This window comes from Salmo salar, chromosome ssa07, assembly GCF_905237065.1.
Source record: "Salmo salar chromosome ssa07, Ssal_v3.1, whole genome shotgun sequence".
In the NCBI taxonomy this organism is placed as follows: Eukaryota; Metazoa; Chordata; class Actinopteri; order Salmoniformes; family Salmonidae; genus Salmo; species Salmo salar.
This window is the reverse complement of record NC_059448.1, coordinates 29046614-29064600: the sequence shown is the minus strand read 5'-3', so window position 1 is coordinate 29064600 and position 17987 is coordinate 29046614. Positions and strand designations below refer to the sequence as shown.

Here is a 17987-nt window from a genome sequence, read left to right as displayed (position 1 = left end):
GCCATGCAATCTTTCTTGGTGATGGTTTGATACATCCTCTTCCCCTCTATTCAACCTCCTCCCATCTCCACCCACCCCCCTGGCCCTTACGTACACCCAACAGTACATTACCCTTTAGCCCCAACACTCCCTCCATCTATCTCTCCTGACCTCCTCCCTCATCCCCCTCTTCTCTCTGTTTTTTCCCACTGACACATCTACCTCAGTATATCACCAGTATCAGGGGTGGCGAGTGGGTGACATGGGAGGATGGGCTCATTGTAATGGCTGGAATGGAAAGAATAGATTGGTATTATTACATAGTTTCCATGTGTTTGATACCATTCCATTCACTCCATTTCAGTCATTATTAGGAGCCATCCTCCCCTCACCAGCCTCCTCTGGTTTGTTCCATCTCTATTTTTAAAATATGATCTTGTCTTCAATGATTTTACAGTTTACCCCTGGTGTGTTTATAAATGCATGACAGTACTGCCACTGGGACCACTAGAGCCCTATGGAGGTGGCCATTTTGTTTCTCATTCTGAATCTGAACTCTTAACAAATCTGAACTCTTACAAATCTAAACGAAAAAGATCACAATCTAATATATAATTGAAGGAACGAATAGTTGTCCTGTGGCATTACTAAAATAACATGTTTCCTTACTGTTGGATGGCAGCTCAGAGATTATTCTAGAACTTTTCATCACCCTCATAAAGGTCAATAATTTGTGGACTCTACTAAAAGTAGTCTTAGTACAGAAGTTATGTACTGTCTGTCGCTTTGGATAAAAGCATCTGCTAAATGGCATCTTTATTACGTCTGTGTTAAGACTACTTTTAGTTGGTAGAAACAGACAATAACATATAGCATATTGTATCTATATTCCCAACTAGTTATATGAATTATATGTTGTATTATATTCTGCCTATAAAATCCACTTTATTGTATTATATTTCCACCAATAAGATCTCTGAGCTGTCATGTGGGTGGGCGTGTCGTGGTCTGTGATTGGTGCTGGAATCACTTGCTCCTGCTTCCTGTGCTGCGTTATTTTCCTTTGACCTTATTTTGGCATGGTGGTGCTGGATCATCATGGGAGTTTTGCCTCAGAATTCAGTATCCGTTGCATTTGACCACCAGTGAGAATGAATGACCCACTAACATTCACCATCGATCCATCAATGGATAAATCCGCCATCTTGCCACCTTCTCCTCCCTGCATGTGTCTTGTTGTTCAACCCCCCAACAACAGACAAACAAACAAACAAACAAACAAACAATAACAAACTACTAATTGGAAGTCGTGTTGAAAGAGGAACAGCTAGATTCACTGATAAGCCTTTGGGATAGATGATGATAAGCAAACATTTTAATAAAGTCAGTTATTTATCCCTTTGATTAAATTTTTTTCTATATTATACATTTTCTGTTTTGGCCTGAGGAAATTGCTCTCTAAATTGTTTTCTTCTCAGTGACGTATCGGAAGAAAGATAAAGTCGGCCAGAGCTCTCTCTCTCTCTCTCTCCCTTTCTCTCTTTATCGATCCCCCTCTTTCTCTTCAATTCTCTCTCTCCCGTTCTCTCTTTATCAATCTCCCACATACACTTTCTCTTACTCCTCCAATCCTATCTCCCCTTCTTCATTTATGGGTTGTTCCAACGAAATAGGTGCATTTTGCGTTCCTTTGCTATTTTAAGTAGAAATTGTGAACCAATTCTGTTATATTAAATGAAGTGCCCTTTAGTATCGACCACATGGATAATTAAATACATCTTATTTTTAAGATGGATAAAGGCTTGCTATAAAAAATGGTGACGCTTGCATTCAATTGCCACTCCCTGTTCCACACATCAAACTTCCATTCCCTGTGGCACAAAGGGATTCATGGCATATTTAAGATGAAATCGTCAACCCTGTTTCGATCAACCCTGTTACTTTATTTGGCACTTAAATGACATTAGATGAGAGAGTTTTAATAGTCACATTTACAGTGTTGCAGATGTAATTACAGGGTACAGTTAGATTCTTGAGCTCCGAGCTCCAACAATGCAGGACGAAGGTACCTGACTAGTGGTGGCTATTCAGCAGCCTGATGGTCAGGGGGTAGAAGCTACTGGCCAGTCTTACAGTTTTTGCCATGATGCTCCTATACTGCCCATGTCTTAGTGATGGAAACGGGGAGAACAGGCCGCAGTTCGGGTTGCTGCGGTCCCTGATGATTTTTCTGCGACACCTGGCGTTGTAGGTGTCATGGAGGGCATGCATTGTGCAGCCAATGGCGTGTTCGGCTGAGCGTACCACCCTCTGTAGTGCCTTGTGGTCCTCAGCGGTGGAGTTGCCATACCCCAGGCTGTGATGCAGCCTGACAGTATGCTCTCGATGGTGCTCCTGTAGAACACTGTGAGGGCCCTTGGGGTTCAGGCTAAATTTCTTCAGCATCCTGAGGTTGAAGAGTCGCTGTCGTGCTTTCTTCACCACGGTGTCGTTGTGGTGTAGGCACTTACTGTAGTCATTTTTTATTATTTAACCTCTTGAGATGGGAAAACTTGTTTTTTATGAATGTGAACATGTGCCATTTATTTGGTGAAGTAATTTCTTTTATACCAAGTTACACTTCTCAAAAGGGACCGAATTGGTGGAATGACCCTTATGCAATCCCACCATCTCATCCCCTACTTCTCACTCTCACTTTGAGTCTCTCTATCTTTCTCTTTTCCTCAGTCTTTTTTAATCTTCATTTCATTTTATCACCTTTCCTATCTATCTCTTTATTTAATGTGTTCTCCTTCTATCTCTCGTTCCCTCTTTTCCTATTTCTCCCTCTCCATCCCTCTCCTTCTTCATCCCTCTCCTTTTCAACCTCTCTCTCCCTGGTCCTCTCTCTTCTGGCTCTCTTTAATGCCACCTCTCCCTCTCCTCCATCTTCTCCCTCTCGCTCAATCTCCCAACTCTCGCCCCCCCCCCCCACACCCCCCTTTGCTCTCAACCTTCCAACTCCAAATTCCTCCCGCACCCTTCAACCTCCTCATCCTCCCGTCTGATTGGCTAATAATGACTGACTCACATGTGTTGTCCTCTGGATCACCAGGGCGACGCAGGTCAGCCCGGACCCCGAGGCGTGCCCGGCGACGAGCCGCTAGTAGGCGCACCTATTACCACTATCTACAAAGGAGATAAGGTAACACAGACAGGAGCAGTGGTCCCAGCCCGCCGGAGGGGTGAGAAAGAGGGAGGAGAGACGGGGGAGGAAGGGGGAGGAAGACACTGAGGCAGGGGGGAAGAGAGGGGACGAAAGGCTGGTCTAAGACACAGAATCACAAAAACATCTTGATTATATATTATGGAAAGTAGTATTACAAAATACCATGGAGGGTTGAAGTTGACGTGTCTCTACTCTTTGATGACAGACAACCTGAAGTTGACAGATAACCCGATGTTGACTTGCCTCCATCTTGCCAAACTAATGTAATTCTGCTTCTGGTGTAGCATTACAAAGCACAGGGGTTGGGAAGCTCTCCAAAGCAGGTATGATGCAAATAATCAGCAACTGTACTGTTAGCTGTGGATGACACAAGGAATGATAGTGTGGGATGTAAAAACGTATCGTAATAGGGGAAGGGATAGTATACTGTGTGACTGACCGGCCCTTCATACCCCCCCCCTCCCTCCCGCCACCAAACTCTACCTTGCCCGAAACCCCCCACCAACCCCCTACACTACCACCCCTCCTAGGGTCACACACACACACACACAGTCCGTCCCTCCAACTACCCCTACCCCCCCTCTCTCTAGACCGACCCTCCAACCTATCCCTCCAAATCTACCTGAAAACAACTGCTGTTGCCGCCACCCAACCAATCCCCTCCCTCCTCCCCTCCAACCCTCCTCTCCCTCAACCCCCATCGTGTTGCCATGTAAAAACTCTCTCTTCCTTGGTTACCGTTACCCAGGGCGATGTGGGCCCGCAGGGAGACCCAGGCAGGCCCTTGGTCAATGGAGTGGTGGAGTTTGTGGGCTTTCCTAAAGGAGACAAAGGACCTAAGGTTTGTGATGAGAGAAACACACGTTCAAGAGCTCCAGGGCTCCAGAGAGGAGGCCTGGGTAGCCGACCCACTCTCCCCCAGCCGGGTTGCTCCATCCTGGCATGGAGTCGAGCCGTGGTGGGGGGTGGGTGGTGGAAGGTGGTGGTGATACTATACCCCACCTATAGCTGGCTCGCTGGCTGGCTCCTGGAGTGTCATACAGTCCCCCGCGCCCCCCAACCATCCCCTCTCCCGGCCTACACCCCCCACCCTTCCCTCCCCCCAGTGTCCGTGTCCGTGTCCCATTCCATTATCCCATTATGCACCCCCACCCCATCGCAATGTGATACTGCAGTTATTATTGAGTTGTTTGTTTTCTTACTGTATGTTTTTATATCAGTTGTTGCACACAGAATACAAAGTAAAGAACAGGATTAGTGTAATATTGAAAGGCAACGGAAATCTGCAGATATCAGTCAGTACTGTAATGTGAAGAATATCTACTGTTTGCGTCATGCACATGTTTACAGAGAGACTTTACTAATGTTACTGTACTCAGTCAATCGGATGCTTTGGTATCACTTCTTCTAAGTGAACATAAGACTTAAGCGTTAGCAGTGAAAAGTTTTTATCAGTCATTGCTGTTGTGTAACCTGTTTTTGCCTCCTCGTTGCTTTTATGCTATTATAATTTTTTTCCTGAATGATGGACTTTCCTCCAGTGAGGACAACTGTGGGGTTTCCATTTTGTTTCTGTAACGTTTCCTTTTGCTTTTCTCTTCCCTGCTCTCTCTTTCTCTCTCCATCTCTCTCTCTCTCTCTCTCGCTCCATCTTTCTTTCCGTCTCTCTCTCAGGGGGAAGGGGGTTACAAAGGAGTGCGTGGACCAACTGGTAGACCCGGCCCACCTGTAAGTGTGTCTGTCTTGTCTGTTGGGGACAATAAAGATGTATTTAATTGAATAGCTATTTGCAGCAGAGCATAAAGAATGCTATTTCAACTGAAATGGAGAATGTACTGTCACTGTTAATGCTTCAAACAGTGCGCGTGTCCCAAATGGCACCCTATTCCCTAATCGTGCGCTACTTTTGACCAGAGCTTTAAAGGCGCAATCTGCCATTGCTACAGCAATTTTTGGACTTCAAATTTATGATAAACTCAGGAAAAAAAAGAAACGTCCCTTTTTCAGGACCCTGTCTTTCAAAGATAATTCGTAAAAATCAAAGTAACTTCACAGATCTTCATTGTAAAGGGTTTAAACACTGTTTCCCATGATGTTCAATGAACCATAAACAATTAATGAACATGCACCTGTGGAACGGTCGTTAAGACACTAACAGCTTACAGACGGTAGGCAATTAATGTCACAATTATGAAAACTTAGGACACTAAAGAGGCCTTTCTACTGGCTCTGAAAAACAAAAAATTAAGATGTCCAGGGTCCCTGCTCATCTGCGTGAATGTGCCTTGGGCATGCTGCAAGGAGGCATGAGGACTGCAGATGTGTCCAGGGCAATAAATTGCAATGTCCGTACTGCGAGACGCCTAAGACAGCGCTACAGGAGACAAGACGGACAGCTGATCGTCCTCGCAGTGGCAGACCACATGTAACAACACCTGCACAGGATCGGTACATCCGAACACCACACCTGCGGGACAGGTACAGAATGACAACAACAACTGCCCGAGTTACACCAGGAACGCACAATCCCTCCATCAGTGCTCAGACTGTCCGCAATAGGCTGAGAGAGGCTGGACTGAGGGCTTGTAGGCCTGTTGTAAGGCAGGTCCTCACCAGACATCACCGGCAATAATGTCGCCTATGGGCACAAACCCACCGTCGCTGGACCAGACAGGACTGGCAAAAAGCGCTCTTCTCTGTCGAGTCGCAGTTTTGTCTCACCAGGGGTGATGGTTGGATTCGCGTTTATCGTCGAAGGAATGAGCGTTACACCGAGGCCTGTACTCTGGAGCGGGATAGATTTGGAGGTTGAGTGTCCGTCATGGTCTGGGGCGGTGTGTCACAGCATCATCAGACTGAGCTTGTTGTCATTGCAGGCAATCTCAACGCTGTGCGTTACAGGGAAGACATCCTCCTCCCTCATGTGGTACCCTTCCTGCAGGCTCATCCTGACATGACCCTCTAGCATGACAATGCCACCAGCCATACTGCTCGTTCTGTGCGTGATTTCCTGCAAGACAGGAATGTCAGTGTTCTACCATGGCCAGCGAAGAGCCCAGATCTCAATCCTATTGAGCACGTCTGGGACCTGTTGGATCGGAGGGTGAGGGCTAGGGCCATTCCCCCCAGAAATGTCTGGGAACTTGCAGGTGCCTTGGTGGAAGAGTGGGGTAACATCTCACAGCAAGAACTGGCAAATCTGGTGCAGTCCATGAGGAGGAGATGCACTGCAGTACTTAATGTAGCTGGTGGCCACACCAGATACTCACAGTTACTTTTGATTTTGACCCCCCCTTTGTTCAGGGACACATTATTCCATTTCTGTTAGTCACATGTCTGCTGAACTTGTTCAGTTTATGTCTCAGTTGTTGAATCTTATGTTCATACAAATATTTACACATGTTAAGTTTGCTGAAAATCAACGCAGTTGACAGTGAGAGGACTTTTCTTTTTTTCTCTGAGTTTATATACCCATTGATTCTTGAATAATATAACTTATAAATGCTACATGAATTTAGATAAATTGTCTTAACCCATCAAAACTCAAAATATAAGCTTGTTTTACTCCTTTGTTTGTAAACAATGCAATTCTAAACAACCACTGTATAGCCTCAAAACACGGTTAAAACTATACTTTTGATATCATGGATGGCCAGTATTTGCATCTATAGCTCTATGATTTTTACATTTCTCCAGGTCCATCCCTCAGCTATTTACCAAATCAGTGGCGGGATGACTGCTTTGTTATCGTTTGAACTGCAGATTGCCCCTACAAAGTAGTGGAGTACATAGGCAATAGTATGTCATTTAGCAAGCAGTAAGTATGTTGTAAATGTTTGACCCATACGTCTGTTGCCAGGGTCCTTTCGGCTTTCCTGGCGAGGTGGGAGAGAGTGGAATTTTGGGGTATCCAGGGGGACGGGTAAGCTCCTCCCCTCCTTCTACGTCTGATAATGTCCCAATTATCTCTCCTTCCTCCCAAAGTGTGCACTTGTTCACTTCCCTTCACTGATTTGAAAGGAATGACTGGTATGATACATATGGTGGAAACCCATACTAGTCCATACGCCTACTAATAGGATGCTTTTAAATTTGTAGGAAGTAGTGAACAAAATAGATAATATTGGTATACACCCAGTGTGTTGTGTTGATTGGGATTCTTCTCTCTGATTCTAAACTATTCTCCGGCGGCCTTCTTGTTTCTCTCTTGGCAGGGTCCTCCTGGTTTTAACGGGCCTCCCGGATCTCCAGGAAGACAGGTAGGACACACACACACACACACACACACCGAGAGTTGACCTGTTTGGCTCTATCACGCACAGCCAGAGGCAAAACGAGAGACAAGAGAGAGGCACACACACACACACACACACACACACACACACACACACACACACACACACACACACACACACACACACACACACACACACTTAAATCAAATAATGAATTGATTTATAAACAGATTAATGAGCCAATTAATCTCTTTCCCACAAAGGGATTCACAGGAAGTCCAGGGTTCCCCGGCCAACCAGGCTACAGAGGACCTAAGGTAATCAATTTTTCTGAAATTAATCAATTACTGTGTATTTCATACAAATTGAATATCATGTAATATTGGCTGTATTTACACAATTCTGATCTTTTGCCCAATTTTTGGTGGAAGAGCAGATCTGATTGGTCAAAGGACCAATCATTTGTGGATAAAGATCAGAATTGCATCATCTTGTTCTGAGGGTTTGTGTTGCAAGGCTCCAGTCTGCCAGTAGGGGGTGCTGAAGTAAATACATGTTCTTTTCATCTGTTTGTTTTTAGGGTGACCAGGGAGAACAGGGGCCTCCCGGACCCCCAATCTACACTGACGCACAAGGGATGTCTGTTCAAGGTAACACACACACACACAAACATGTTATGTATCATGAAAAAGCATGATACCCACAATCCCCTCTGTTGACCACCTGTCCTCTGATTGGTTGCAGGAGCACCAGGTGACAACGGTATCGACGGCCTCCCTGGTCAACCAGGGGACGCGGGAGCTCCGGGGTTTCCAGGACAACCAGGACGACCAGGCGACTCCTTCAGCGATGGTAACACTGAGACACACATACACATGCATGCAGACACGCGCACACAGCACACACACACACAAATGCATACACGCACGCAGGCACACGCATGCATACAGGCACCCTCTCCTTTCCCCTCCTCTCTCCCACTCATCTCCTCGTCTCTCCTCTCTCAACCCTCTCCCAGGTCGCGGAGGCAGCCCAGGGTTCCCTGGTACACTGGGGCCTAAGGGAGAGAGGGGTAACCCAGGCAGACAGAGCTATGGTCCTGAGGGCCAACCAGGAGGACAAGGTTTACCAGGAGCCCCTGGACCACCCGGACCACCAGGCAGATCTGGTATGTTACGCAACAGCATAATCATATCCGTCATGTCTCATGCGGGACGGATGAGGGATGGAGCTTTTTAGGGATAATAACAGTTTGAGGTACTGAGTGACTGTTAGCTTCCAGTTTTTTTGTCGAACTTTTTATTCATTTCAATAGAAGTGTTATTGGCGAAAGAGAGAGAAAGGGAGAGAAAAAGTATATTTGTTTCAAGTGAGAAAGATGAGAGAGACAAAGAGAGTGGAAAGACAAGGAGTGAGAGAATGCGAGAAGAGAGGTTGAGTTTAAAGACAGATTGAGTTAAAGACAGATTGAGGTGGCCTCCCGAGTGGCGCAGTGCTCTAAGGCACAGTGCTAGCTGTGTCACTACAGATCCTGGTTCGATACCAGGCTATGGCGCAGCCGGCTGCGACCGGGAGACGCATGAGGCGACGCACAAATGGCCCAGCGTCGTCCGGGTTAGGGGAGGGTTTGGAGCATGCACGCTGACACGGTCGCCAGGTGTACGTGTTTCCTCCGACACATTGGTGCGGCTGGCTTCCCGGGTAAAGCGGGCATTGTGTCAAGGAAGCAGTGCTGCTTGGCGGGTCGTGTTTCGGAGGACGCACGGCTCTCGACCTTCGCCTCTCCCGAGTCCGTACGGGAGTTGCAGCGATGGGACAAGACAGTAACTACCAATTGGGGAGAAAAAGGGGTAAAAAAATAAAGAAATACTAAAAATAAAACATCTGAGTTAAAGACAGATTGAGTTAAAGACAAAGGAATAAATGAAGAAACAAAGATACAAAGAGAGGGATGTAACTGACTGTGTGTCCTGTGCTGTCCTTCTGGAGATGAAGACTCGTCCAGCGGCCCCTGTCTGGTCGTCACTATGGGGCCCAAGGGCCAAACACTGGAAGTTAGCATACCAGAAGGTAGTCCCTGCCACCAGAGTGGGGATATTGCTGTTACCATGGCAATATTCAGACCACCAAAACAAAAATAATACCGCAACTATATTAAATTTCCAAACCTGAGCCATAGGTATACAACTACATGTATACGCATGGTTCTGATCTAAACTAACCGTCAGGACCAGTGGAGGCTGTTGAGGGGAGGACGGCTCATAATAATGGCTGGAACGGAGCGAATGGAATGGCATCAAACGCATGATAGCCATGTGTTTGATGCATTTGATACCATTCCCCTCATTCCCCTCCAGCTATGACCGCCAGCCCGTTCTCCCCAATGAAGTTGCATCCAACCACCTGTGGTCAGGACACTCTTTACTAGCACATGCAAGTGTGGCTGGGAAGAGTGGTTGCTCAAATCCAATGTGCTTTCTCACATCTGGCCACTAGGTGTCTCTGAGGATGAACAACAATGGGTAAATGTTTCATACTTTCCTGCTATGTTTCCCTGCTCGCTACAAACATTCTAACACAGGCAGATGCGATGCACAGAGACAAAACAAGTTTGTTTTGTCCAAAGACTGACCAACCTTTCCTATTCCATATGAGCTAACTAACAGACCAAAGTAACAGAGTTTCTAAGTTAGAGGTCAAGTGTGTGTGTGTGTGTGTGTGTGTGTGTGTGTGTGTGTGTGTGTGTGTGTGTGTGTGTGTGTGTGTGTGTGTGTGTGTGTGTGTGTGTGTGTGTGTGAAATACCACAGTGGTGTAAGTGTTCTTTGTACCAATACTTCTACTACTCTGTAAAACTAGTCGAATCATCATTGTGTGTGTGTGTGTGTGTGTGTGTGTGTGTGTGTGTGTGTGTTTGTTGTAGCCAACATCCAAACCGACTTGTTCGGCGATCTACCAGGAACGCCAGGACGACCAGGAGCCCAGGGACCACCTGGAGCCAGTGGCTATAAGGGACCCAAAGGTAGGATACACATGCACACACAGACACACACACACACACACACACACACACACATTACGCACAACAAAAACAAAATGTATGTAAAAAATAAAACAAATCCACTGGGGCTGATTTGCTGGATCTCTTTCTACTGCAGCTTTCTGCCCCCCTGGTTGTAGAATCTTTGACCCACGTGTTTTATTTAACAATTGCTTCTGGTGCTATCCCTAATATCTGGAAGGCTGCGCATGTCCTCCTCCTTCACGTAGGTGGGGATCCTTCGGACCTAGATGACTACCGGCCAATTCGTAGCCTATCTTGCCTTGCAAAAATATTAGAATCACTGGAAAACTCTCAGCTAAGATCTTCTTTTTTTTTTTACTTCAAATGATATTCTTAATGTGCACCAGTCTGGTTTTAGACCTGGACACAGCACCGTTTCAGCAGCTGAGCTTGTCTTAAATAACGTGTTCAATTGCTTAGGTCCTAGGAATCACCGCGCTGCCATATTTCTAGACCTATCCAAGGCCTTTGATTCTGTGTGCTTTCTGATGGTGTCAAGTCAAAATGACCTCGATATTACTAAAGGTGTCCCGCAGGGGGTCGATTTTGCGACCTGTCCTTTTTGCTAGTTATATAAATAATATTGGTCTATCTGCAAAAACCTGTAACATTCATCTGTATGCAGATGACGCTGTTATGTACACTATTGCCCCTACTGCTGACCAGGCTACGTTAGAGCTGCAATCTGAGTTTGTTGCCTTGCAGAAAGCCCTTATTGATTTAAAGTTGGTACTTGACGCGGGAGCAACTAAAATGTATGATGTTTTCGAATTCTCTTAGAAATATTTCAGATAGGTTTCACGTGTATGCATTGAATGGCATATGTGGGCCTTTTGGATTTACAAAAATGTTACGTTTAAAAAAAAGAATACCAATGAGCTAGTTTAATTGAAATAGGTCATACCTTCGAAAAAAATGACACTAATATCTCTCAATTTTATGGATTACGTCATCTCATTATACGCCGAAGATATTTTATTTCATCGAGACAATGTATCTAAAATCCCTCTGTCGATCATAGGCACATTCAGCTCTGTCTTAAGTTATAAAATACATGTAACCAAATCTGCCCTACTGGCTCTCAAGACCCCGGTGAGGGACTTCATCTCTACTTATGCAATCCCAATCACTAGACTAATATCCCAGTTGCTTTAACTGGCCAAATATCTATTGTCAAAATGAGTATATTGCCACGGCTGAATTTCTGTACTTCAATGCTTCCCTTGTCTCCCCCTTCTGGCTACTGGGATCAAATCCATTGTGCGGTTTTCAAAATGTGTATGGCATGGTCAAATAAACAAACTTGCAGAGAGGGAAAGATGAAGGAGGACTATCCGTACCAAACGTTAAATTGTATTTCCAGCCACTAGCATTTGGTCACATCCTAAATTGGTTTAGAGATCGTTCTTCTGCCCCCTGCCTGAGTATAGAGAGAAATATTAAATCAAATCAAATGTATTTATATAGCCCTTCTTACATCAGCTGATATCTCAAAGTGCTGTACAGAAACCCAGCCTAAAACCCCAAACAGCAAGCAATGCAGGTATAGAAGCACGGTGGCTAGGAAAAACTCCCTTGAAAGGCCAAAACCTAGGAAGAAACCTAGAGAGGAACCAGGCTATGAGGGGTGGCCAGTCCTCTTCTGGCTGTGCCGGGTGGAGATTATAACAGAACATGGCCAAGATGTTCAAATGTTCATAAACGATCAGCATGGTCAAATAATAATAATCATAGTAGTTGTCGAGGGTGCAACAAGTCAGCAACTCAAAAGTAAGTGTCAGTTGGCTTTTTCATAGCCGATTTTTGAGAGTATCTCTACCGCTCCTGCTGTCTCTAGAGAGTTGAAAACAGCAGGTCTGGGACAGGTAGCACGTCCGGTGAACAGGTCAGGGTTCCATTGCCGCAGGCAGAACAGTTGAAACTGGAGCAGCAGCACGGCCAGGTGGACTGGGGACAGCAAGGAGTCATGCCAGGTAGTCCTGAGGCATGGTCCTAGGGCTCAGGTCCTCCGAGAGAGAGAAAGAAAGGAGAGAAAGAGAGAATTAGGGAGAGCATATTTAAATTCACACAGGACACCGGATAAGACAAGAGAAATACTCCAGATGTAACAGACTGACCCTAGCCCCCCGACACATAAACTACTGCAGCATAAATACTGGAGGCTGAGACAGGAGGGGTCAGGAGACACTGTGGCCCCATCCGATGATACCCCCGGACAGGGCCAAACAGGTTTGGACAGGGCCAAACTAGTGGTGTGGGGGCTGCCAAAGCACAGCCCCCACACCACTAGAGGGATATGTCCAACCACCAACTTACCATCCTGAGACAAGGCCGAGTATAGTGTCTCCTATTGCACTGGAAGAGTTGGTCTTCACTGATATATCCCTTAAGCAATGTAAACTATGTTTTTAACCTATTATTTCTCACACAATTTTTATTTGGCAGAAAATGTAATAACAATGTAACTGGGAATGAAAATGGCATGCCCATATTCCAATATTTCACAATAACGCCTTGTGATCTGGCTGGAGGGTGGCCTTTTGCCCCGCACCATGGTCCAAATGTGGAATCCACACCCTTGCAGATATCATAGACAGTAGTGGTTTGAGAACATTCCAAGATTTGAAAGATGCCTACACATTATCAGGCAAATTCGTTAAGCTGGCCTATGGAGTTCCTTCGGGAAACCCAACTACCGAACCATTTAATGATGGGATTTATAAATATATTATCTGGGCTCCCGAAAGGACTGATCTCTATTTTGTTTATTTATTTAACTAGGCAAGTCAGTTAAGAACAAATTCTTATTTACAATGACGGCCTAGGAACAGTGGGTTAACTGCCTTGTTCAGGGGCAGAACGACAGATTTTTACCTTGTCAGCTCGGGGATTCAATGTAGCAACCTTTCAGTTACTGGCCCAACACTCTAACCACTAGGCTACCTGCCACCTCAATATAAAATACAACCTTTTGGAAAGCTCATATTCTGAGCTAGCCGTTTAAAAAATATGGTCCACAGGTCTAATTGGATCTGAACAAACCTTTAACTGGAACAGGATATGGAAAAATATGACCTTAGCATCCCGTAATTCGAACCGTTAACTTATACATTTAAAGTTTGATCACATACTGTATTTAACATCAAGGAAACCTTTTACAATGAGATTGATCCCAACTGTCCCCTAAATAAGCTAGACATATTCCTCCATATTCCTCCACTGACCTGCAGTTAAATGCTTTTGAGAAAGTTACAAAATGAATATTAAAGTACATGAATAAAAACATCTAATGCTTTGCATCTGTTATGTTACTTAACGAGGATAGCGCCTTGAATCTCTCAATTAATCATAGACGATTACTGCTGGCTGTAACAAAGAGGCAGGGACTCAGGAAGCAGGTGCAGTCTGAGTTTAATAGGAACAAACAGAGTGAATACATGAACAAAAGTAGCATCTGAACATGAACACAGAAACCATACTGCCTGATGGGTGATAACAACGGAGTTCTAGATAAAGGGGGAATAATCAGGGAAGTGAGGAAGTCCAGGTGTAGACTCGGCTATAGCCCAACACATACAAATAAACAATCCATAAAGCCCAACACATACATACAAACAATATACACTAAGTGCACAAAGCATTAGGAACACCTTCCTAATATTGAGTTGCACCCCCCTTTGCCCTCAGAACAGCCTCAATTCATGGACTACAAGGTGTCGAAAGTGATCCACAGGGATGCTGGCCCATGTTGACTCCAATGCTTCCCACAGTTGTGTCACGTTGGCTGGATGTCCTTTGGGTGGTGGACCATTCTTGATACACACGGGAAACTGTTGAGCGCGAAAACCCAACAGCATTGCAGTTCTTGATACACTAAAGCCGGTGTGCCTGGCACCTACTACCATACCCCGTTCAAAGGCAATTAAAACTTTTGTCTTGCCCATTCACCCTCTGAATGGCACACATCCATGTCTCAATTGTCTCGAGGCTTAAAAGTCCTTCTTTAACCTATCTCCTCCCCTTCGTCTCCACTGATTTTGTACACTCAGTGTACAAATCATTAGGAACACCTGCTCTTTCTGTGACATAGACTGACCAGGTGAATACAGGTGAAAGCTATGATCCCTTATTGATGTCACTTGTTAAATCCAATTCAATCAGTGTATATTGGAGTCAACATGGGCCAGCATCCCTTTGGAATGCTTTCGACGCCTTGTAGTCCATGAATTGAGACTGTTCTGAGGCCAAAGGGGGGTGCAACTCAATATTAGGAGGATGTGTGTATATATACCTATGTTTAGATTTTTTACTGTATTTGCTTTCAGGCCCTCGTGGAAGGGGGTAGTATGGGGAGGGTTTTCTCTGGTTGCCGGGAGGGGATGCGGGAGTGTGGCGTGGGGGGTGGTGCGTGACTGGTGGGAAGGGGTGTGAAACATGGTTTCCGGGAGTGGGGGGTTTGGATGGAAACATGTTGAAAATGGGATGGGAAGTTGAGTGTGGAGGCCCACTTCTTTTTGGTTTTCTCTTCCTGTTTATACTGAATGTATTATTTATATTAAACTCTATGCATTTCTTTAAACAAATATATATGTATTGAATGGCAGCCTAAAGGTACAGCTTCTATAAACTATAAACTAAAAAATGATCAATCAAATGAATAGACCATGCCTCTAACTAAACAGCAGGAAGCAAGTTGTACAGGCAACCTTCCTGCCAGGTTTTGATTATGATGACACCATTTACTAGAATGTAGCAGCGACTATTCTAAAACCCTTAGATGCAGTGTGACATAACGTACTTCACTTTATCACAGGTGACAGGTTTCATATTCATCACTGCCTCCTTCATCAGAAGGTCGGCTGAACCGTTCTTAATTCCCTTATATCACTTCACTTCTCCCTTTTTGTTTACGAAGCTCTTCTGCATTAACTTCCAACATATCTCACTTCTCTGTTAAAGTCTAGAAATACGGGGCACCAAATCCGCTTACAGGGTTGGATAAATCTTGTGCTCCCTTGTGTCTCTGCATGTTTTGGAATCATTTACAACCGTCAAATCTGGAATCCCTGGTGCCGATAGGGTAGTTTGGAACACTGATGAGGGCTGAATTCACTTGCAGCTGTTTTGGATGATTGTGGAGGTTTATTTGGGTTGTTGAGATGTAGTGTGTATCTGAGGTATCCTGTAGTTTACATTGAGGGAAAAAAGTATTTGATCCCCTGCTGATTTTGTACGTTTGCCCACTGACAAAGGAATGATCAGTCTATAATTTTAATGGTAGGTTTATTTAAACAGTGCGAGACAGAATAACAACAAAAAAATCCAGAAAAACGCATGTCAAAAATGTTATAAAATGATTTGCATTTTAATGAGGGAAATAAGTATTTGACCCCTCTGCAAAACATGACTTAGTACTTGGTGGCAAAACCCTTGTTGGCAATCACAGAGGTCAGACGTTTCTTGTAGTTGGCCACCAGGTTTGCACACATCTCAGGAGGGATTTTGTCCCACTCCTCTTTGCAGATCTTCTCCAAGTCATTAAGGTTTCGAGGCTGACGTTTGGCAACTCGCACCTTCAGCTCCCTCCACAGATTTTCTATGGGATTAAGGTCTGGAGACTGGCTAGGCCACTCCAGGACCTTCATGTGCTTCTTCTTGAGCCACTCCTTTGTTACCTTGGCCGTGCGTTTGGGGTCATTGTCATGCTGGAATACCCATCCATGACCCATTTTCAATGCCCTGGCTGAGAGGAGGAGGTTCTCACCCAAGATTTGACAGTACATGGCCCCGTCCATCGTCCCTTTGATGCGGTGAAGTTGTCCTGTCCCCTTAGCAAAAAAAGACCCCCAAAGCATAATGTTTCCACCTCCATGTTTGACGGTGGGGATGGTGTTCCTGGGGTCATAGGCAGCATTCCTCCTCCTCCAAACACGGCGAGTTGAGTTGATGCCAAAGAGCTCCATTTTGGTCTCATCTGACCACAACACAACACTTGTCCCCTGAATCATTCAGATGTTCATTGGCAAACTTCAGACGGGCATGTATATGTGCTTTCTTGAGCAGGGGGATCTTGCAGGCGCTGCAGGATTTCAGTTCTTCACGGCGTAGTGTGTTACCAATTGTTTTCTTGGTGACTATGGTCCCAGCTGCCTTGAGATCATTGACAAGATCCTCCCGTGTAGTTCTGGGCTGATTCCTCACCGTGCTCATGATCATTGCAACTCCACGAGGTGAGATCTTGCATGGAGCCCCAGGCCGAGGGAGATTGACAGTTCTTTTGTGTTTCTTCTATTTGCGAATAATCGCACCAACTGTTGTCACCTTCTCACCAAGCTGCTTGGCGATGGTCTTGTAGCCCATTTCAGCCTTGTGTAGATCTACAATCTTGTCCCTGACATCCTTGGAGAGCTCTTTGGTCTTGGCCATGGTGGAGAGTTTGGAATCTGATTGATTGATTGCTTCTGTGGACAGGTGTCTTTTATACAGGTAACAAGCTGAGATTAGGAGCACTCCCTTTAAGAGTGTGCTCCTAATCTCAGCTCGTTACCTGTATAAAAGACACCTGGGAGCCAGAGATCTTTCTGATTGAGAGGGGGTCAAATACTTATTTCCCTCATTAAGATGCAAATCAATTTATAACATTTTGACCTGGATTGTTTTGTTGTTATTCTGTCTCTAACTGTTCAAATAAACCTACCATTAAAATTATAGACTGATCATTTCTTTGTCAGTGGGCAAACGTACAAAATCAGCAGAGGATCAAATACTTTTTCCCCTCACTGTATTTGTGCTGCTTTATTGATTTATTGAATTATCATGTTGTGGGTTGTTTGTTTTCAGGGCTCCGTTGTGAATGAGACCCTGGTCTCAATTGGGCTCCCCTGAATAATTAAAAGTTGAATCAAACCAAATAAAAAAAACACACATCGTACATCTGTACATCCATTTTACACTATAACTCTCGTACCCAGTTCTTTCCCAACACCTCTCAGGTGTATTGGGTTATTATACAGCTGCAAATCAAATTGCCAAATTTTGGGACAGTAAAGCTTTTATGTATCTTAATCTCAATCTCCTTACCTTACTTCCATTTTCCTCTGTGGTCCAGGGGAGCTGGGTGACTGTAACTGCCTGGGAGAAGGCACCTCGGGTGGGGTGGGGCCACCGGGTGCTCCTGGGGCTGATGGAAGACCTGGGGGGTTCGGACGTAAAGGCGAGAGCGGAGACCCTGGCATACCCGGTTTCGGAGGACAACCAGGAACACCTGTAAGTGATCAGGATTTGACTGTTTGAAGCTTACTTGTGTTTTGGGGCATTTTCTCCAAATATGTAGAAGTATAATGCTGCTAAAACGTAAGTTTACTCTAAAAATGAAGCAGGTTATGTCTACTCACTCCTTGTTTCAATGTACACATATCAAATATTAAATGTGTACATGTATTACTAGGTCTGTTTCACAAATCTGAGGTATGACGACAAACTACAGAATGTGATGGTAACACC

General features: G+C 45.0%; 1 protein-coding gene across 5 annotated transcripts in view; it reads left to right on the top strand.

Annotated features, from left to right (window-relative positions):
* The window catches only part of LOC106608923 (collagen alpha-6(IV) chain), a 193578-nt gene that overhangs the window by 148283 nt on the left and 27308 nt on the right, over positions 1 to 17987 (top strand). For 3 of the 5 annotated variants that reach the window (XM_014207145.2, XM_014207144.2, XM_014207142.2), the window contains exons 12-22: positions 3936 to 4028; positions 4862 to 4915; positions 7047 to 7109; positions 7402 to 7446; positions 7686 to 7739; positions 8003 to 8072; positions 8167 to 8274; positions 8441 to 8590; positions 9412 to 9492; positions 10344 to 10442; positions 17593 to 17750. In XM_014207145.2, coding sequence (XP_014062620.1) covers positions 3936 to 4028; positions 4862 to 4915; positions 7047 to 7109; positions 7402 to 7446; positions 7686 to 7739; positions 8003 to 8072; positions 8167 to 8274; positions 8441 to 8590; positions 9412 to 9492; positions 10344 to 10442; positions 17593 to 17750 — 975 coding nt within the window. Of the gene's footprint in view, positions 1 to 3073; positions 3164 to 3935; positions 4029 to 4861; positions 4916 to 7046; positions 7110 to 7401; positions 7447 to 7685; positions 7740 to 8002; positions 8073 to 8166; positions 8275 to 8440; positions 8591 to 9411; positions 9493 to 10343; positions 10443 to 17592; positions 17751 to 17987 lie in introns of all 5 variants that reach the window. The other 2 variants (XM_014207143.2, XM_014207146.2) reach the window with 2 other exon arrangements.